Here is a 21,782-nt window from a genome sequence, read left to right on the forward strand (position 1 = left end):
AAAAAATTGCAGAGCTATGGGGAAAGAGCAGGGGAGTGGGACTAATTGGATAGATCTTTCAAAGGAATGGCCTCCTTTGTTGTAAGATTCTATGGGCTGGATTTTGTCAATGGGGACGTGATGGAGGCGGGACTCCCACTTTTTGGGTTGTAGTCCCGCCTCCATTGACTTGTGGCCAACCCACACTATTTTCCCTTGATTGACCTTGTTAAGCCCACCCAGCGGGCTCAGCAGGCCAATTAAGGGACACCTGGTTACTGGTGACGTTAGTGATTGACATTTCATCTGTCAAGAGCTTCTGACAGATAAAAATCAGCGTTTGACAGCTCTGTGAAGCTGTCAAACACTGACAATCTGTCTTCTAACTTGAGTCCTTCTACTCCGACTCAGTTAGAGATCTCGCCAGACCAGAAAGCAGAATGCTGCAGCTTTTGACAGTTCAGCGGCCATTCTGCTTTCTGTGCCGGTGAACTGAGGGAAGGAAGCCTGCAGGAGAAAGTAAAGGTAAGTAAAACTTATTAAAACACTTTACACTTACCTCACACACTTACCTCTGCACACATGCACCCATCACTCACCTGCACAACAGACATCTCGACCCCTCCAACCCCTTCAGACCAACGGTCCGCCTCGCTAACTTGGGGTGGTTCAGAGCCGTCGGGAAGCCCACACTTCAGGGCTAAAAATAGGGTGTTATAAATCTCATCATCATGAAGAAACTACTCATGAAATAACACTGGACGGCCAGCTGGTGGCACCGTCCAAGGAGTATAAATACTTGGGAGTGGGCCCAGCTTGCCCAGGGACATTTTGTAAGACAGGAACTAGTGAAGTACAACTAGACCTCCATGTTTTGAAACAAGTTGATTAAAGCCTTGCTTTATTCTCGAACCAAGTGCGTAGTGAGTTTTATTATGTCATAGGGAATAGGCAAAAAACTGCCTGTTAACTACCTGTTAACAGGCAGTTAATTGGCATGAATCCCCTTCCCGCCTCAGGGAGGCAGCTCCCAGCACAGGTCGGATACCCACCTCCTGGGACATTGGCATGGAGGCGGGTTGGGGGCGGGATGGGTTTCTGCCCCCCGATTCTGCAATTTTCCCACCACTCCTGCCTCCAAACCCGCCTCCAAACCTGCCTCCACAGGGCTTGGAAATTTGAGCCTTATGATTCTATGAAGTAAAATGCTCTCCCCATGTGACAACGTAACCTGCCCAACAGGAGAGACATACCTGTACCTGGCAACCTGAATGTACTGTTGACCAATTGAAGTGGAAATTATCTTTCATGACCACATAAATTCAATAGTATAATTTTAAGGTGTAAACATCCTTTTTTTTAATAAAATGATAAAATTGTTAACTTAAATCTTTTTTTTGGGTGTTAGGGGCCTTTTTACAGAGAGAGAGCCCTAGAGTGATACTGAAGTGAGTGCTGCACAGAAGGACGTCACATACTGCCAATGTTTGCTGTTTGGACTACCTGCGAAGAAGTCGCAGAATTGGGCAATGATGAGAAAGTAACTTTACACATTGAGGAGGAGAAAAGTGAATGTACCTGCTCCAAGTGTAATGATAAGACATGGCTGTAACTGCCACTTTCACCTCAAGGAGCTGGGCCTTGATTTTGAATGCATGGAATCCTTTGGGCCTTTCTTACACCATCACAAGGCATCCCATATATATGTATGGCACACCTTCTAGCTTCCAAGGAAAACTTCCAGTAATTTGGCTGACCTATCTCAAATCTGACACTAATAATGTTACCACCAGCAGTCACTTACATGTTGCATTGACTCATATTTTGGGAAGCAGGGTGGCTAATTGCATAGCAACTGAATCATTCAGGAGGCCAATGCACACCCCCAGGGTAGTGCTCATCACTGTTGCTTTCTCTTTCTGTGCCTAATCTTTCACACGCTTGGGCACTCTGTACAGTCTAAATTTAGCAGACAGTGCAACATCGCAACACAGAAAGACTTGGCTAGTCACAGTTGTTACGAGTGTGTTAATTAGATCATTTCTTCCTCTTGTGCTTCCCTAGGTATTTCCCAAGAATAACAATCTGCCAGACTGGTAAATGCTGGGGCTAGCACTCAAAACAAATGGTGACATTCACCTCACCTGTAGCAAGCAACATCACAGGAATATCCACTCTGGATTCCAATGTAGAGTTTGGGTCAGGAACAAGGAGCTGCTCCAAAATCCTGCTGGATCTAGGGGGCAATCGTCTCAGTAAGTCATTTACGTACGCAGGCACCCGCCCTTATTATTTAAATGACTCCATCCTCGGGGTTTGGGAGAGAGTCAAGGTGAGGGCAGATGGGCAGGCCAAAGTCTTGCCCTCCTAGATGTCCAGCAATGGAGTGGGACTTCAGGACTTTCTAGGCCCTTAACTTGAGTTTCAGAAAAGCATTCCTACCACAACAGTGCTACATTTTCCCCATAATCGGCTTTTTATTTTGTCTAATTTCTGCCAATTTATGGACAGTTTATGCTGTTGACTTGCATCCCCAAAACAGAGTTGATATTAAATAAACTCTTATCAATAAAAGCCTTAATAATCACTAGAAAGAGGAGACTTTCACCACCTTGACATGTGTTGGATTTGTGACCAGTCCAAGAAGTGCAGTTCATTGTGCCATTCCTTATTGACAGGAAAGTACCTTAAATAGATTGATTAATTATTATGTAACAATTACCTGCCATGGTGCAAAGTTAGAAATGCTTGAGCATTTTTCTTCACTACAGCTGATGATCCTCTGTAGAGCATGAGCTACGGCAGTGATGGCTAAATACACACCATAGGTGGTGCCTGAGTGAATATTTTCAATTAAAACATGATCTTTCAGAGCGTTGTTTGTTTTGGTACAAGCACAGTGAGACACCAAATTAAAAGTGTCAAGAGGTTTGTACTTCTGTGAGTTTGCATTACATGTCTCTGTGACATTAACACATTGATCTGAGCAGTTTAAATAGAGCTTCTTGTATTCTTCAATGAACCTGTTGGCACCTTTGGGACATAGGTCCAACTTTTTAAAGTAGTCAGCAAAGTTTGGAATGGTTCCATTTTTGAAGGAAAAGCCAAAGATGTTTCCAACTTTTTCAATATGATGCAAGCTGGCAACTTGTCTAGAAATGGACCAGGAATCACTGGCAATCCAGGTCTTACTCACATTCTGCTTAATTAATGCAGTGAACAATTGGATGACTATTGGCACGTTTGCAAATAAAATAATAACTTCTGCCAATGAATTCTTAATGGTTTCAGCTATTTGATCTATGCTCACTCCATCAACATCTTGGTGATTAATATAACTTGGAATAACATAATGAAAAGCAATACATATATTAAACTTCCCCGCATTTGAGATAAAACTGTTCATTCCAGCCTGGCCATAATCATCATCACTGCCAACTGTTCCAACCCAGTTCCATTTAAAATGATTGACAAGTTTAGCCATAGCTTCAGTTTGATGGACATCACTTGGAGTAGTCCGGAAAAATGATGGAAATCTCACTTTATCGCTTAGAATTTCAGCTGATGCTCCATAACTGACCTGTTCAAAGATCAAAATGAAAAAAAAATTATATTAATTTTACGTAATCAAAGGACTTGCACCTGCACAATTGTTTGCCTAGTGTTCTGGTGCTGTGGAATCTGCCTCGCACCATAGATGATGTATCCCATAACACCAACAGTTTTTACTACATTAAAGAACCAGTTGATGCGGCACTTCTCCAATGTAAAAAGCGCATTGGATAATTAAATGTTTTATCAAAATGGTAAGATGGTCCTTCTGTTCCTGGGATGCTGGGTGAGTTATCTGCGGAATGCAACTGGTCAGAGTCCAATAGTAGGGGCTACAAGTTTGGATTAATAGTTTGAAGCTGCACTTCCTTTCTTTCAAGGGTCAGGAAGAAATTACACAGAACCTTTTACCCATAGCCCCTGCCGGGAGATTGAGCAGACTGGGTAGAATCCATGACAGAGCAAATTGTACATGGCCTGCAGTTGAAATGGGCTTGACAGGCTGCGTGACCTTTTCTAGTTCCATTTTCTTATGAATTCTACAACAACATAAGAACATAAGAAAAGTCAGAGATGAAAAGAAGCCATTTAACCCATAAAAACTTATTAACTCATGGCTTCTAAAGATATTTTAAATAATCCTAATGCTTTTACTTGCATTACCTCGCTGGGCAAATTAGACCAAACGCTGTCCACTCTTTGGGTAGAGATGATTCTCCTGATATCTGTTGCAGATATACTTTACACGGATTTTCATTTACCTTCTTCACTCCTACTTTCTTGATGTCACTTGAAATAAAAGTCTGGGTTTATCTTACCTATATAATTTAATATCTCATGTACTTTTATGAGGCCTCTCCTTAACCTTCTTCTTTCTAGATTTTACAGCTTTAACTGCTCTAATCTGTTCTCATAGCTTTACATTTAGGATCCGTCCTGCTGCTCTTTTCTATACCTATTCTAATGCAGGTGTATAATTTTTGTGGCAAGGTAACTAAAACTAATTGCAATAGTTTAGGTCAATTGCAATCAATACATTAATACTTGGCATAGCTTCTAAGTGCTTTTCTGGCTATATATTCTGACATTTTATTTGCTTTTTAATTGCTTCTATGATGTCTGGATATTGAAAGCAATGTGTCTACCATTACTCCCATGCGTCGTTCTGTCCTAATTCTGCTAATTGTAAATTTATGTCACACGTTTTTGAACTATATATAATGTTTTATATTTATCTGTGTTATATTTAATTTCCCACGTGCCTGACCAATTACATACTGAGCAAATTCCATTTGCAAATCTTTAGTTGCATCATCTGGGGTTGAAAATACTCAGCCCTTCCAGTGAACTCCTGCTGTAACTCTAATGACAGGGCAATAGATATACCAGAAAATAGATTGGGAACTAGCCTGTCCTTGGAGCTCTTATGGGGCCTCCATCTGCCTTTTACAAGGCCAGTGATATGGAGCGGGAGGCATGGTAACTATGGCCGCTCAGAGGTCTGGTGTCCAGCCCCCGGGGGGAGGTGGTGTGGTGTAGGGATTCCTCCCCGGAAAGCCAACTTCAGCCCCCAGGGCCTGGTTTGTAAGGAGCCTGCATTGAACGAAAAATAAATTAACTTATATCTGGGCCCCAAGCAGGGCTCCACAACCATCATGGAAGAGGTTTCTACTTAGTTTCTTTAGTACACTTTCTACTTTGTGTACTGGCCTCAAAAGATGTACCAGGCCACAGAGAGGCCAAAGTCACATATGAAATTCCCTCCCACACTCTTGCTTCCTCTGTGCTACTGGTATTGCAAAGAGTGGTGTAAGGGCTCTGCTCCTTCCAAGGCTAATTGCAAACTGGCAAGTAAGGTCAGGACTTGGCATGTCTAGGTCCGGGCCTGGTTTGTAACCCATCTGCCAAATTCCCACCGGAGTTGCAACAAAACAAACAGAGGTAAGTAATGACCCATTAGTCTTACTTCCATTCCATATAAAATCATGGAATCGATGATCAGAAGCAAAGTTGAGGATTATCTGTACAACAATAACCCGGTTAACAGCTGTCAGAATGAATTCAGAAGGGGATCTCCTGCTTCATCAAACTCCTCGGCCGCCATTTTGCCGGCGCTCAGAGGGCGGGTTTGGAGGCGGGTCCGGAGTTAAATCCAAGGTGTCGGGTCTGTGATTCCTGACCAGACCCGACACCAAGCGGTGGGAGTGGCAGTTAAGGTAGTTATGCTAACTACCTGTTCAATCCTATTTTGAGAGGGCTTTTAAATTTTGCAACATTTTCACTGTGTTCCACGGCGTTCCAGGAACACGCCAGCTGATTGTGTCGGGTGTTCCAACAAGCTGAATAGTTCACAGCTGCAAGTGCAGCATTAAAGCGAACCTGCCACTTTAGTTGAATTTCAAAGTCTGAACTTTCTGATTGCAGGATGTTGAATACATTTTTCAAGTGTTTTGAGGTTGTAAGTGTGTGCTGTGAGATCTATATGCACTGTAACCTCCTTGGAATAACCTCTCTCCACATTGATTGAGCGCTTATAACATTTCATCCTCAAGTGACATTTTCACCAGCATAATGGGAACGATTTATACTCTCTCATCATGGTCCTCAGATTCGGAGGATGAGCAGCCACGGCAGCAGCAGAATCAGGCACAACAGCAGCACCGACAAGAAGAGCGGCAACCTTCTCCTCAGCCATCTGATGCTGCACAGGGCAGAGACTGTCAGCGCAGGGCTGCACCACGCCACAGGAGATACCTCCAACACAGGGATTACAGGCAGAGGATGAGCTTCCTCAACATGAGTGAGCAGCAGTGCCAAAGGAGGCTGAGACTTCCACGAGAGGTGGTCGCAGACACCTGCACAATGCTGCACCAATACCTGCGGCCCAGAGGAGCGGGTGGACACGCCTTAACAGTGGCTGTCCATGTCACCACCGCCCTCAACTTCTTTGCTTCAGGGTCCTTCCAGGGATCAGCAGCAGACATTAGCGGCATCTCCCAGTCAGCCACACACACATGCATAATACAGGTTACTGATGCCCCTGTTTGGCAAGTCAGCCAATTACATCCACTTCTCAATGGATGAAGCAAGTGTAACCACGCGGACGGTTGGGTTTGCCAATATGGCAGGCTTCCCAAGGGTGCAGGGCGTCATCGACTGCACACATGTAGCCATCAGGGCACCCCATCACAACCCAGCTGTATTTGTGAACTGCAAGGGCTTCCACTCCCTTAACGTCCAGCTGGTGTGTAACCACAGGAAGATCATCATGCATGTTTGCGCCAAGTTCCCTGGCAGCTGCCATGACTCGTACATCCTGCGGCAGTTTACTGTGCCTCAGCTCTTCAATCCGCCAACTCAACTTTTCAGATGGCTACTTGTTGACAAGGGCTATCCCCTGAAGATGTGGCTAATGACACCGATGAGGAGGCCATCAAATGAAGCTGAGGAGCACTACAGTGTGAGCCACATTTCCACCAGAAGCATCATAGAGCAAACCATTGGCTTGCTCAAAATGCGATTCAGATGCCTCGATAGATCTGGTGGAGCCCTACAGCATGCACCAGCCAGAATCATCATGGTCTGCTGTGCCCTGCACAGCATTGCACAGCAGTGTGGCTTACCGCTGCCTGAGGAACAAGTGGCTTAGTGCACTGCCTCCTCCTCCTCAGAGGAGGAGGAGGAGGAGGAAGAGCTGAATGAGGCTGCAGATGAGGAATACCTGGCAGAGGCGGCTGTCCAAGTGCAACCTCATTGCTGGCTGTCAGGCAAAGGATGGACTAATCCATGCCAGATTCGCATAACTTTACGCTGTACGTACATGTGGCTGGCAGGACCTCCATTCCACACAATACAGCATCTGAACAATGAACTATACATTCCTATCACTCTCCCCACCATCACTGCAGATGAAAGGCGCCCTCAACCCTCACTGTGACTCTTCCAATTCTGAGCACACATAGGGCAATGCATTGAATCATTCACATCGCATTAGTTTAATACACTAGAAATAAACATCACAAACGTAAATTGGTATACTATGAAATCACCCAAGTGACTACCCGTGACTATTTGTGTGTTAGCTTTCTCTTACACGTGCTTCTACGTGGTGCATCTCCTGTGGCTTCAGCAGATGTAGAGGCACCTTGCTCACTTCCCTGCTGTGCCTACTTAGATGCCTTTGGCGGGCGTCCTCTGGGTTTGGAAGCCTTGGAGGGCTCCGCAAAAGTCTGCTCCTTCTGCGGCTGTGCAGCGGCTGAGACGGCCATCTCAGTCGCGTGAGGCATCTGGGGCTCAGACATAGGGTTCCGCAGTGGCATAAGAGTGTGAGCGTTTGGAGAGGAGCCTCCACTTCCTTGTTGTTGACCACCACCATCCCTCTCATGGGTCACCCGCGCTTCACTGCTAGCAAGTAGCTGGAGAGCACTTTGCTGCACTTCAGTGGGGCCATGAGGACCCATTTCTGTGCTGACCTTCCTTATCCATGAACCTCTGGTTGTGTTACCATGTTCTCCTGAGTCTGGCGATTTATGTCCTCCATGGAGGGTGCTATCCTTTTCATGGCGGTACCTACATTCGCCATTGCGTGCACCATGGCATTGCTCATGTTTGACATGGTCTCCTCCATTCTCTGCACACTTGTAGTTACCGTGGTTGCAAACCCCGTCAGAGACTCCTGCACTTGTTCCTGAAGCTCCAGCACCGCTCTCTTACTGGATGGCCCCAGAGGAATAGCTTCTACATGTAGCTGAGCAGAGCTAGGAGCGCCCTGCGGTCTCCGATGAGGACTCTCCACTGCTGTCCCTGTCTCCACCATCTGCTGATGCTCACTTGTGAGCTGTGATACATCAAGTGACAACAATACTCTATCTCGCAAACTACCCATCAAAGTGTGCGTCTCTGCGGTGGTGCTGAGTGCGCTCATTTCTGCTGACACTGCTCCCTCAGAGGCTGCAGGTTCCTCTGAGGAGTCCTCCAGCTCCTCCTCCTGGTCAGTGGGGAAGGGGGATCTCGATGGTCATGTGGGGGAGTAAAGGCATGAGTTAGACATGTGATATTTAGGTAGCAGACACATCCCATTGTGCAGATGGTCATAACTATATTTCTATGAGCATCAGATGCCATAGCAGTCACTCATGAAAACAAAATGATAGGGTTGCAAATCAATTCTGTCACCAGCTTGCTGTACTGTGCCCGTCTCTCCGTCTCCCACTTCCAGCTCCTCTGCACCTCCCACGATCTCCAGAGCTGCCTCCTCAGTGGTCATTATATGTGCCAGAGATGATAGGCCTCCTCCTGTCCTCTCTCTCTCCCACTTATTGTGGGCTCTCTTTTCCTGCAATGAGGGACACAAGTGGAGTTTCAGCGAGATTGATGGATTCAATGTTAAGAATGGATAACATAGATGTTTAGAGGGAGACAAAGATGAAGTGAGGTGCCAATACCAAGGTCCCTCCCTGTGCATTGTTAGTTGTTGTCATTGTATAACAGTGAGATTGAGCGTGAGGGGTGCATAGTAGGATGGTGAAATGATTCTGTACATAGAGAGAGAGGGATGGGTGAGGGTGCAAGGGATGTTAGGGTTAGTTGGGATGTGCAGGAGTAGGTTGCCAATGCAGAGTGATGGGGGTGAGAAGGGATGGAAAGCAGACTGAAGGTAAGTGTGATGTTATACCCACTTTTGCTGAGCGCATCAGGTCATTGAACCTTTTTCTGCACTGCACCCAGGTGTGTGTACACACAGACTGTGCACTTACCTCCTCAGCAATTTGCAGTCAAGCTGCCTTTGTGTGCTGAGGAGACTTCCTCCGTCCATTGGAAGGGAAGAGAACCTCCTTTCATCCTCTTACTCCCTCCACAAGAGCATTGATGGAGTCATCATCAAAATGGGGAGCAGCCTTGGACCGTTGTGCTGCCATTCCTGCAGCAACCAGCATTCAAAAGCAGAAGAAAGCAAGTGAAAAGCAAATGGGACATGGCCCCCTTAAATATCCAGGCTCTTAGCACATCATCAAGTGCGGGCAGCCGACCCGCACCCAGCGATTAGGCTGGCTAGCGCGCACGTCAGCCTTAATGAGGCCAATCTAGGGAAAATCCTTAATGGATGGTGGCTGCAACAGGGAGTGGGACCCGCTGAAGACCGAACCCACCAGCATCCCGCCTCCGGGCGGAAAATCCAGCCCCTCCTTTCTTTGAGAAAGTGACAACCCAAATGGACTTCAAAAGACTTTCGATAAAGTTCCACATGAAATGCTATTGATTAAATTGACAGTTGTGGGGACCCAGTGTAAACCCAGTTAATAGTTAAGAAACTGACTGAATGGTAGTGATATTGGAGTGGGGAAAAGTACTGAGTGGGGTGTCTTAGGAGTCAGTGCTGAGAACAATCTTAGAATCATAGAATGATTACAGCACAGAAGGAGGCCATTTGGTCCATCGAGCCCGTGCTGTGTCTCTGCAAGAGCACTTCAGCTAGTCCCACACCCCCACACTTTCCCTGTAGCCCTGCAATTTTTTTCCATCAGGTACTTATCCAATTTCCTTTCTCTCCATCTACTCTGTCTAGACCCCTTATGATTTTGAATACCTCTATCAGATCTCCTCTCAACCTTCTCTGCTCTAAGGAGTACAACCCCAGCTTCTGCAGTCTATCCATGTAACTGAAGTCCCTCATCCCTGGAACCATTCTCGTAAATCTTTTCTGCACCCTCTCTAAGGCCTTCACATCCTTCCTAGAGTGCAGTGCCCAGAATTGGACACAATGGGCCCGATTTTGTGGACTGTGTGGGAAATGGTCGGATTCCCCGAATGTGGGGTTCTGACCCACAAAAAAATGGGTCAGCCAGCTGCATGCAATTTTCCCTTAATTTCCAGCATGTGGGCAGCCTTGCTAATTGTCCATTTCCAGTCAGGAAGCCCCACAGTATGATGTAATCATTCGTGGTGCTTTCCAGGTCCATGGCAAGCATTGCTTCCTCTGTTGGCTTCCAAACGAACCATACAGGATGGCAGAGGAGCCTGCAGCAGCTGTGGCCAGTGCCAGACCCTGAGCTGCCTCCAAATTCGACGAAGCTTCCCTGCAGGCATTATTGGATGGGGTTAGGGCCCACAGGGAGGTCCTCTTCCCTAGGTCAGGCAGGAAGAGGCCTCCCACTGAGACCAAGGCTGCATGGATGCAGGTGTCAGCAGATGTCAACTCAAACGTGCATATAACCTTGGCATCACATCTCTAACTCCTTCCTTTACTCCCCACAGGACCATCCAGAGCCCCCGTCCCCACTGTGGAGGAGGAAGAGGCTGTGCAGCCAGACTCCTCAGAGGAAGCTCCAACCTCTGAGGACACAGTGTCAGCAGAAGTAAGCGCACCCAGCACCAGCGCAGACACTCACACCTCGGGGGGACCTTCGGGACATAGAGTAGTGTTGTCACCTGGTGTTTCACAGCTCACAAGTGAGCCTCAGCAGATTCTGGAGACAGGGACAGCAGTGGAGAGTCCTCGTCAGAGGGCGCAGGACTCTGCCAGCTCAGCTCAGCTGCGCTGCATGTCGACCCTCTGCCTCTGAGTCCATCCGCAAGAGAAGAGGTGATGGATCTCCATGCACAGATGCAGGAGTCTCTGGCAGGCTTTGTCTCCAGGGTCGCTGCGAGTGTGGAGCGAATGGAGGAGTCCATAGCGACCATGAGCAGAGCCTTTGTGGAGTCTTGGCGCATGAACGCATCACCATGGAAAGGTTGGCAACCTCCATGGAGGAGATAAGTCGCCAGGGTAGGGAAAACATGGTGAGTGCTCATAAGAGAATGACATCTCTTGAGGAGCGATGGCCATCTATTGAACAGAGAAACCAGACCTTCATGGAAGTCCTTCTGAGTAGGACTGTCAGTGCAGATACGGGTCCCCATGGCCCCCTAAAGCGCAGCAAGGTGCTCTCAAGCCACTTCCAAGTGCTGGCCCCTTCTGGCCTGTGCAGCTTCAGGTGAGTTAGCAGCAGCCTGGTGCTCCTGTTGCTGATCCTGCTGTTCCTGGTTCTGCTGCTGCCACCTCTGCTGCTGGAGATCCTTTAATGGCAAGAAGGGAAGGAAAAAAAGGCGTCCCATACTTCTGGTAGATGCCTCTGCTGAGGAAGCGCTGAGTGAGGGTGGCGAGAGGGGCTTCCCAGGAGATCACATTGGAGAAGTGTGTGAGGCTCCAACCTTCCACAGCTGTGCCTAAGCCTTGAAGAAGTAGCCCCAAGCCTGCAACAACAAGGTCCTTCAAAATACAAATGCTCTCCGATTAAATTGCTGCTTTCCCGAATGACCTGCAGCTGAGAGCAAGCAATCCGGCAAGCTTCACATCAGGTCTCATCAGCGGGATTCCCCGCAGGCGTGTTTAGCGTGGGGAACCCTTGAAAATAGCAAGGGCCCCTTAAAATGGCATTAAACATGCCAATAATTGGTGATTAGGGTCCCGACGGCCAGTCCCGCCAGCGGCGGGCGGGACTGAATCGGCTCGCGGAGAAATGGCGGTCCGAAAGTTGGACGGGGCGGGGAATCAGGCAGGGGGGGGGTCGCGACCCCCCTTTTCGGTGATTTTCGGCCCCCGCCCGCCTGAAAACCCGCCCGACGGCTGGCAGAAAATCGGGGCCAATACTCCAGTTGAGGCCAAACCAGTGTTTTATAAAGGTTCATCATAACTTCCTTGCTTTTGTACTCAATGCCTCTATTTATAAAGCCCAGGATCCCGTATGCTTTTTACCCGCTTTCTCAACCTGCCCTGCCACCTTCAACGATTTGTGCACATGTACCCCCGGTCTCTCTATTCATGCAACCCCTTTAAAATTGTACCCTTTAGTTTATATTGCCTCTCCTCGTTCTTCCTACCAAAATGTATCACTTTGCACTTTTCTGGGTTAAATCTCATCTGCCGCGTGTCCGCCCATTTCACCAGCCTGTCTTTGCCCTCTTGAAGTCTATCACTATCCCCCTCGCTGTTCACTATACTTCCAAGTTTTGTGTCATCTGCAAATTTTGAAATTGTGCCTTGTATACCCAAGTGCAAGTCATTAATATATATCAGAAAAGCAGTGGTCCTAGAACCGACCCCTGGGGAACACCACTGTGTACCTTCCTCCAGTCCGAAAAACAACCATTCACCACTGCTCTCTGTTTCCTGTCACTTAGCCAATTTTATTCCATGGGCTTCAACTTTGCTGGCAAGCCTATTTCTACATGGTTAACCTGATATATGTGCAGCCTGAAAGGTATCATTGCAGGCCACAACCACAATGTAAGTGTTTAAAATATACTTACCTGAATGTGAAGCTGGGATGAGAAGGAGTGCTTATTCTGGATCCACATTCAAACCACACAGGCTGCTGCCAGCCATCTGTCCCCCCTTGATCGTGGCCTTAATCCTCCCTGATCACCAGCCATCATTTTCCAGCCTTCCCAATTCTGATCACTACCACCCTCCCGCCCGATCACCTCTACCCACCCTCCTGATCGCTGCTATCCATTTGCATTCATGAAATTCATAAAATCTATCCTATAACGCAGAAACTTTCCCTACTGGATATATGACAAAACTCTACTTTCGTCACCAAAGGTTAAACGTGATATTTTATGTTACAGAGAAGTGATGAGTTATTTCAGTCATTTGTGATTCATCTCCTAGTGATGTGGGCTTAACAAGTTAACAGCAGCATTGCTTTAAACAGCAAAACTGGACAGTGAGAATAAGTAATAGACATACCTGTGGGATGAGGTACAGGTTCAACAATCTTGCAACAACAATCGATATTTCTGAGTATGTGCCCCCTACAACTGCTTTTACACTGGGTACATAGTCTGTGTAATTGCAGTGAACTTCAACACTGCTGTCCGAGGAATTAAATTTGGAAAGAAACCTTGTGCTCGCTTGTATTGCAGCGATGACATCAGAGCAGGTGTCATAAATTTCATATCCTAGCTTGACACCCGGTAGCAAAGTAGAATTGTTTATCTGCTCAATGCTATATATCATAGCCTGGACTCGGAGAAACGCAGAAAGGACAAATCTAGACAGAATATAAAAATACAGCTTCAATATTTTCCCCTTATGACCCATTAGACAGATATTTATCAGTAAATACAATCAATTACAAACCAGGTTAGTATGTAATTTTTGGATAAGCAACATACTATCAGTGGTAGATTGAGACCTTCATCTTAGCAGGTTAGAAGCATGATAAACATGAACTAAGGCCCCAAGTTGCCACGAGTCACTAATCCTAACTTAAGTCCTGGGATCTGCCCACTGGGAGCCTCTGCTGTTGACTCTGCCGGAGTATGCAGGGTCAGCGGGAGATTCAGTCATTTAAATATTCCCAGCGAGTGTCCGTGCCACATGAACTACATCTCAGGCACCTGCCATTGTGGGGGGAGGAGAAGGAAATAGCAGCTGAGGTTAGCTGCTTCAAAGGACCCTGGCAGCCCAGTTTCTGAAATGATGCAGTTGGAGCCTATCCAGTCAATCAGGCATAGGAATTGTTTGCATTGCTGGCATATATTGAAATATGCAAACTTTCAGATGAATGAGTTACTTTCTAGTCGGCTGAATACCAAGGGAGCTTTGTTCTAAAAGGAGTTCAGCATGTACACTGACAGATGTGCGAGGAGTGAAACAGACTATGAGGTACCCTGCCTTTACATCAAAGAAAGGACACCCAATATAAATTTGGGCCTGCCCAGTGGTTTATGTTCCTGCTTTATGCTATATATACACCACCTTAGCTGTCTAAAAGGAGCTCATCTCTCATATAGTGCCCATCATTATTTTAAACAGCACAGGGAGGAACTTAGTATGAGCGTATTAAGCATTTGGGCCTGAATTTTGCCAATTGGAAGATTTATGCCTGGGATTGATCCCTAATTTGTATGAATTAACTCATCCTAATCAGGTGCTACAATTGCTCTTAGTGTGCCTGGTTCCAGAGAGTGAGAAAAAATAGCTGACTGCTGTCTGCAAATTCCTACTGGATGGGCACGTTTGAGGTTGATTGACTGACCCATCAATGGATGAATTGCACATGCATGAGCAATGGCTACTGGGGCGAAGTACTCAGAGGCCTTTGTTGTTCTTGGAATTGTACACAACAGATTATATTGTTGCCTTCAGGTGAGGGATATAAGGAAAGACAATTGTAAAGGGAAAATAGTTACCAATTCTTCTTACAAAGTTTGTAAAATAACTTGCTTAATTTTATAATACATTGATTGAAACAAATTGAAAATAAGCATTGACTGTATGCATAATATATCCTCTGTAACAAAGTGTCTATGCAGCAGTTGATTACTATATTTTGGGAAGGGACATTACTGTAAGAAAGGTACAGGTATAAACAGAGAGTGAAAAACAGGGAAATACAGGCAAGAGAGAAGCACGGGAATATTGATAGAAAAAAAGAGCTATAGACTTGCATGGAGTAAGCAAATTACTTTGTTCACTTATTAATATTAGCTAAGAGTGAATTCTTTCTGATTCTCAACTTCAAATGTGACAGTGCCTATTTTGTACTATAAACTGCATGTTGAACAAATGATACTGTATTTTGTAATCAATATTTCTAGATCAGAGCAAAGCTAATTGACTATATATCAATAATGCAACTTACCCTGAGCAATTTAATGGTCCCGGCTGAGTCCGGTTTTCCAAGTTTTTCACCTTTTCGTGGACTGGAAAGAGTCCTCCGATGATGATGTCTCCCGGAGCTCTGGCTCCTACAATATCATCAGGGATATTGCAAAGTTTGACTGAGAATGAAGTCCAGCAAGAAACTGCGAGTATGACAAGTGTGGAAAACATGTTCAACAATTCATCAACGCATCAAGCTGGATCTGAACTTGAATAAGCTGGTTATGCATTTAAGGGCTAGCACGTTAAACATTGAACTTCAGTGCAATAAAATGCTAATCACAACTGCATCTTAACAGGGAGGTGCTATCCATTTCTACAGACTGGCAGGAGAAATAAGCAACTGACAGAATGCATGTGGTGCTCAAAGCCCCAAAAGCCTCAATTTTATAAAGAGTAAATGGTTTAATTTTATTAATGTAAAGCTATTGTGCAATACCAATGACTGTATCCTGTGTGTTAGTGTCAGATACTCTGGAAGCTGCTATAAAGCTTTTAAAAATGTAAAAACTTCAAAAAGTGCCAAAAATTCCAAACACCGTATTGACAGCTATTTCACGACCGTGTCTATCCTTTGTCCCGTGCTCTTAATCTACTACTCCCACCAGGTGTTCCCTGAGTGAGATGAGGTTGAGAGGAATGATCCCATAGAGTTCTAGAGGTCTAAGGTAAGCCTTCTCTCAGGGAAGCGGCTGCCCCAGAGGAACCATCCTCCAGCAGCCTTTCTCTTGCAGTGGCAAGGTGATGGTGGTGGGGGGGGGAGGGGGGTTGGTGGGGGTCGGGTGCAGGCGGGGGCAGTGTGTTCTGCAGATTTTTGGAAACTGCTGCAATGAGTTGCAGATGCGGATAGTGGACTTGTCCCATTTGTCCATCATCTCAACGGAAACTGTCTCCACAGTCTCCACGTGAGACTGATACTCCTAAATCATACCGCTTTTGAAAACTGGACCCTTGAGGGCTAGACCTCTATTCCTCAGCTGGGGATATTTGTTTCTCCACCCTCAGTGGAGGAGCAGCATTATCTCTCTCTTCCACTCCTAGGTCTTCATTCTCATTAGTGCTCAGTGCTTCACCCAGTGACAGCCCTTCTGACTCACCAATGACTTACACCTAAGTGGATGTTTCTGTGCTGGTGCGTGCATAAAAAAGATGCTTTGACAGAATTGGTGATGAAGTGGCAGCAGTTGAGGCTATGGTTCTGGTAGCTAATTCCCCAGTGAAAATGTCTGAGAGTTCATCATTGTGGCCGGCCTTTCCTTACAAGGTACCCCTTATGATGTTAAAAGAGCTTGTTTAGCTGTGCATGTTGTGACATTCTCCCCTTGAAGAAATAGTTGCTAAATGTAAGGGCATTGCAATACTTTGAGAAAGCACATGGAACTGAGACTACCTATGGTGATCATTTCCCACTACTCTCTGTTGTCACCTCGCCTCCACCCTCAGCCTCTCCCACAGGTTCTCATCTCTGCTTGCCCACAATGTGCAGCATTTCCTCTTCAGGTGCACTTGCGGCTTTCAGCGCTGCTCCTCCTCCCCAGTTGTATTTTTTTGGTGCTGGTTGTGGACCATATGCTCCTTTGAAGGGACAGAAGACCAGGTTAAGTGCATGCCTTAGACACTTTCCTCCATATAAGCGTGTGCATCCCATGTTGATGAGATGTGCATCGTCCCTTTGAAACAAGTGTCCTTGAAGACTAGCAGTAGCCCTTTTGACAGGGAATGGGAGTTTCCAGAGTACTTTTGAATAAAGAGGGTGCTTGACTGTTTGCAGAGGTTTCCCTTTGCTGAAGTGAGTTTCATGATATCCAGATGCCGAAAGAGAAGGAGTATGAGAGACAAGAGCTGACAACTTCTTCCACCTCCCTCCAGACACCCTCTTATGTGGTTTCCTGCCCTCAGTATCCAGCATTTTTGCACTTCTGGCTCTGACATCTGCCAAAAGGACTTCCAGGGAGGTGTCTTAAGAATCTAGGCGACCTTCAGTATCTGAACCCCTCCCTGAGGTTGCTGCAGCTTCAGCTATTCTTGAAGAAAAGTGGTGTTGCCCTTCAACTGGCTTTTAAAGGCTGCACCAGAAGTGTATTTCCTTCTCTTGTCAATTCTGGTCCAATCATTACATTTTTCCCTACACCACATTGCTGATCTTGGTTGTGCAGGGGCCCCTAACAGCTTCAGCTAATCACTCCACTGTGTTCTCACTGTGGCCCAAAGGACTCCTTTCTTTTTATTAATTCATTCTCGGATATAGGTTGCACTTGAGAAGGTAGTATACCTACCTCCCTGTAGCTCTTGTTGGCTCAGTTGGGAGCACACGCACCTCTGAAAAGGTTGTGGGTTCAAGTCCCACTCCAGGGAGTTGCGCACATAAAGCTAGGCTGACACTCCAGTGCAGTGCTGAGGGAGTGCTGCACTGTCGGAGCTGCCGTCTTTCAGATGAGACGTTAAACCGAGGCCCTGTCTACTCTCTCAGGTGGATTTAAAAGATCCCATGGCACTATTTCGAAGAAGAGCAGGGCAGTTATCCCCGGTGTCCTGGTCAATATTTCTCCCTCAACCAACATAACAAAAACAGATTATCTGGTCATTTTCACATTGTTGTTTGTGGGAGCTTGCTGTGCGCAATTTGGCTGCCGCATTTCCCACATTATAACAGTGACTCCACTTCAAAAGTACTTCATTGGCTGTAAAGCGCTTTGAGACGTCTGGTGATCGTGAAAGGCGCTATATAAATGCAAGTCTTTCTTTCTTTCTTCTGGCTGCCATGCTCTCTCAGCTCCTCTCCAATGCTATAATTGGTGCCACGTCCACTTTAAGCTGCTACAGACCTTTTAATTGTGTAGCAGTTTCCCAGTTTCTGCCCCCTACCCCCCCACCTTACAATTATTTGCATCTAATCACTGGCAGTTCTCCATCATGCTGATTTTCATGCAAATCCGCTGTCCCTAGGAAAATGCACTGAGGCCAGCAACAGGGTCAACATGCAGATGAAAGTTCATGTCCATGGCATTTCTGGTAACCATACATTGGAAAATCCAGGCCATGATTACAGAGAAACATGGACAAAGAAATTATTACGAGGAGAAACTGACCACTGATTGGGTGAGTGCTTTGCCAAACATTTCTAACTGTAAGCATGATATTGACTTTGCTACATAAGAACATAAGAACATAAGAAGTAGGAGCAGGAGTAGGCCATACGGCCCCTCGGGCCTGCTCCACCATTCAATAGGATCATGGCTGATCCGAACCTAGACTCACGTCCACTTCCCTGCCCGCTCCCCGTAACCTCTAATTCCCTTATCAGCTAGGAAACTGTCTATCTCCGTTTTAAATTTATTTAATGTCGCAGCTTCCACAGCTCTCTGAGGTAGCAAATTCTATAGATTTACTACCCTCTGAGTGAAGAAGTTTCTCCTCATCTCAGTTTTGAAAGTGTAAAGTCTGTGTGTTCTAGTTGTAATTAATAACACACAGACTACAAGATTAAAGTTCAACAGGTCTTTACTGGTTGGAGGTCAGGACTATACTAAATACAATCTTACTACACAGTGCTTATATACCGGTGGTCACCACCGGTATTACGTATACAGCAGCCAGAGAAAGTAGTACATCTCTTAAGGTGGAACAGGCTTAAGTTCTCTTAAGGTGGAACAGGTTACATACACCACAATCCTCCCTTTTTAGCTTAATAGTCATATCCCCATTTAACATAACATCATAACATATATACATATATAACTTCAGGTATAAACAGTTCAAAGGTTCAGTCTCTCAGGAGGCCTTCTGATTCGGTCTGGATAACGCCTTTCAGTGGTCTCTGATTCTTGTTGCTGAGGTGATTCTTCTTGTTGGTTTCCTATGTATTGGACGTCATCATCAGGTACAGTCCCTGCCGAGGTAAATGCTTCAGGTTCATTAACGTCTTCCACAGTTGTCTCTGTCGCAACCATGGGTTCGACCCTTGCTCTTGATTCTACCAGTTGATCCGCATGATGCCTTATCACATTGTTACCAATATCTACTGTGTACATCAGAGGTCCTTGTCTGGCCCGAATTGTTCCGGACTGCCATTTTTCGTTTCCATAGCCCCTTGCCAACACTGGTTGTCCTACTTCGAAACTTCGAGTGGACTTGTTATTAATATGCCGGAACTGTTTGTTTTCCACTTCCCTCCGCACATTTGGTTTTAACAAGTCCAACCTGGACCGCAACCTCCTGTTATAAAACATCATGGCAGGACTTTGGTTAGTCACTGCATGAGCGGTGTTTCAATACGCCATTAGGAAATTGTCCACCTTGTGCTGTAGCGGAATCTGATCATCGTTCATGGCCTTTATTGCCTTTTTGAATGTTTGGACAAATCTCTCGGCCAACCCGTTTGTCGCCGGATGATATGGGGCAGAGGTATAATGTTTCACCCCATTCTTCTTTCAGAATTTTTGGAATTCTTCCGACACGAACTGTGGTCCGTTGTCCGAACAGATCTGTTCTGGCAATCCGTTCCTTGCAAATATTGTTCTTAACACCGCAATTGTCTTTTCTGAAGTAGTGGTATTCATCTTGATCACTTCTGGCCATTTGGAATGTGCGTCCACCGCAATTAGGAACATGGAGTCCATGAATGGACCAGCAAAGTCAATATGTACGCGTTGCCATGGGGCTGAAGGCCATTCCCATGGGTGTAGTGGTGCAATCGGAGGTGCATTTTGCACTTTTTGGCACCCAGCGCAGCTTTTCGTCAACTCCTCTATCTGTTGGTCAATACCCGGCCACCATACATAAGTCCTAGCAAGACTTTTCATCTTAACTCCCCCCAGATGACCTTCATGCAGTTCTTTTAGAACTCTTTCCCTTAACTTGGGAGGAATAATCACTCTTGTCCCGTACATCAAAGTACCATGGCAGACGGACAGCTGGTCTCGCCTTGCCGAGAATGCCGGTAACAGAGGATCACCACGTGTTGGCCATCCTTTCACTGTCACCTCGTAGACTCTGGACAGTGTCGGGTCGTTCCTGGTTTCTCTTTCAATACTTGCATTGGTGACTGGTAAACACTCGATGATGGTCGAATGAAATAACTCAACAGGGTCAACTTTCGTCGTTTCTTCTTCTTCAGGTAGTGGCAGGCGCGACAGCCCATCAGCATTGCCATGCTGCTTCGTACCTTTGAATTCTATTTGATATTGATGTGCCCCTAGGAAAAGGGACCATCTCTGGAGACGCTGTGCTGTCATCACTGAAACACCCTTCTTAGGGTTAAAAATGGATACCAACGGCTGATGGTCTGTCAGAAGTGTGAATTTTTGGCCCTGCAGGTAATGATTAAACTTCTTCACTCCCCATACAAGGCTGAGAGCCTCCCTATCGATCTGCGCATAGTTGCGCTCAGCGGAGGTCAATGATCTGGATGCAAACGCGACTGGCCTTTCCGTGCCATTTGGCAACTTGTGTGAGAGTACTGCCCCAATACCATATGGAGAAGCATCACAAGCCAACCGAATAGGCAGTGTCGGGTTGAAGTGAGCCAACACTTCCTCTGAGGTGATCAATTCTTTGCTTTTGCGAAATGCCTTCTTACAGTTTTCACTCCATTCCCATGGTACCCCCTTCTGTAAAAGAGCGTTTAGCGGGTGCAGTACCGTGGATAGATTTGGTAGAAATTTATGGTAATAGTTAATCAATCCTAGAAACGACCTCAACTGAGAGACATTATCCGGAGCGGGAGCCTTTACAACTGCCTCTATCTTGTCAGGAGACTTATGAAGCCCCTCCCGGTCAATGACATGACCACAGTACGAGATCCGCTTCTGGAAGAACTCACATTTCTGCCGATTAACTCTAAGTCCATACTCTTTCAGTCTGTTGAGCACCAGTTCCAAGTTTGTGAGGTGTTCTTCATCACCATCACCTGTAATCAGAATATCATCCAGGTAGCACGGTGGCATAGTGGTTAGCACTGTTGCCTCACAGCGCCAGGGACCCGGGTTCGAATCCGGCCTCGGGTGACTGTCTGTGTGGAGTTTGCACATTCTCCCTGTGTTTGCTTGGGTTTCCTCCGGGTGCTCCGGTTTCCTCCCACAGTCCAAAGATGTGCAGGTTAGGTTGATTGGCTATGATAAAAAAAAAAAAAAAATTGACCCTTAGTGTTAGGGGGATTAAATACGTGGGGTTACGGGGATAGGGTGGGATATGTGTTGGTGTAGGGGTTACGGGGATTGGGAGGGATGTGTGTCGGTGCAGGCTCGATGGGCCGAAATGGTCTCTATCTGTGCTGTGAGGTTTCTGTGATTGATTCTGTGATTCTGTGATGTAACATTGTGTGCCTGGAATTCCCTGTAATACCTGCTCCATGGCCCTCTGCCAAATTGCTGGAGCCGATGCCACTCCAAAAACCAGCCTATTGTACCGGTACAAACCTCGATGCGTGTTGATCGTGAGGTATTGGCGTGACTCTTCTTCAACCTCCATCTGCAAGTACGCCTGCGCCAGGTCTATCTTGGTGAAGTGTTTCCCACCAGACAACGAAGCAAAAATATCCTCAATCCGCGGAAGCGGATACTGTACCGTGTGAAGCACCGGATTAACGGTGATTTTGAAATCT

General features: G+C 46.2%; 1 protein-coding gene across 1 annotated transcript in view; it reads right to left on the bottom strand.

The window, feature by feature from the left end:
* Window positions 1-15,352, bottom strand: part of LOC147112727 (G protein-coupled receptor family C group 6 member A-like) — a 36,547-nt gene extending 21,195 nt beyond the window's left edge. The window contains exons 1-3 of the mRNA XM_085998212.1: window positions 15,162-15,352; window positions 13,262-13,565; window positions 2,702-3,559 (exon numbers count right to left, since the gene is read on the bottom strand). Of these exons, the coding sequence (XP_085854338.1) occupies window positions 2,702-3,559; window positions 13,262-13,565; window positions 15,162-15,352 (1,353 nt within the window). The remainder of the gene's footprint in view (window positions 1-2,701; window positions 3,560-13,261; window positions 13,566-15,161) is intronic.
* Between the last annotated feature and the right edge of the window lie 6,430 nt (window positions 15,353-21,782).

This window comes from Somniosus microcephalus, chromosome 9, assembly GCF_052327205.1.
Source record: "Somniosus microcephalus isolate GS21.2 chromosome 9, FLI_Smic_1.0, whole genome shotgun sequence".
NCBI classification, from domain to species: Eukaryota; Metazoa; Chordata; class Chondrichthyes; order Squaliformes; family Somniosidae; genus Somniosus; species Somniosus microcephalus.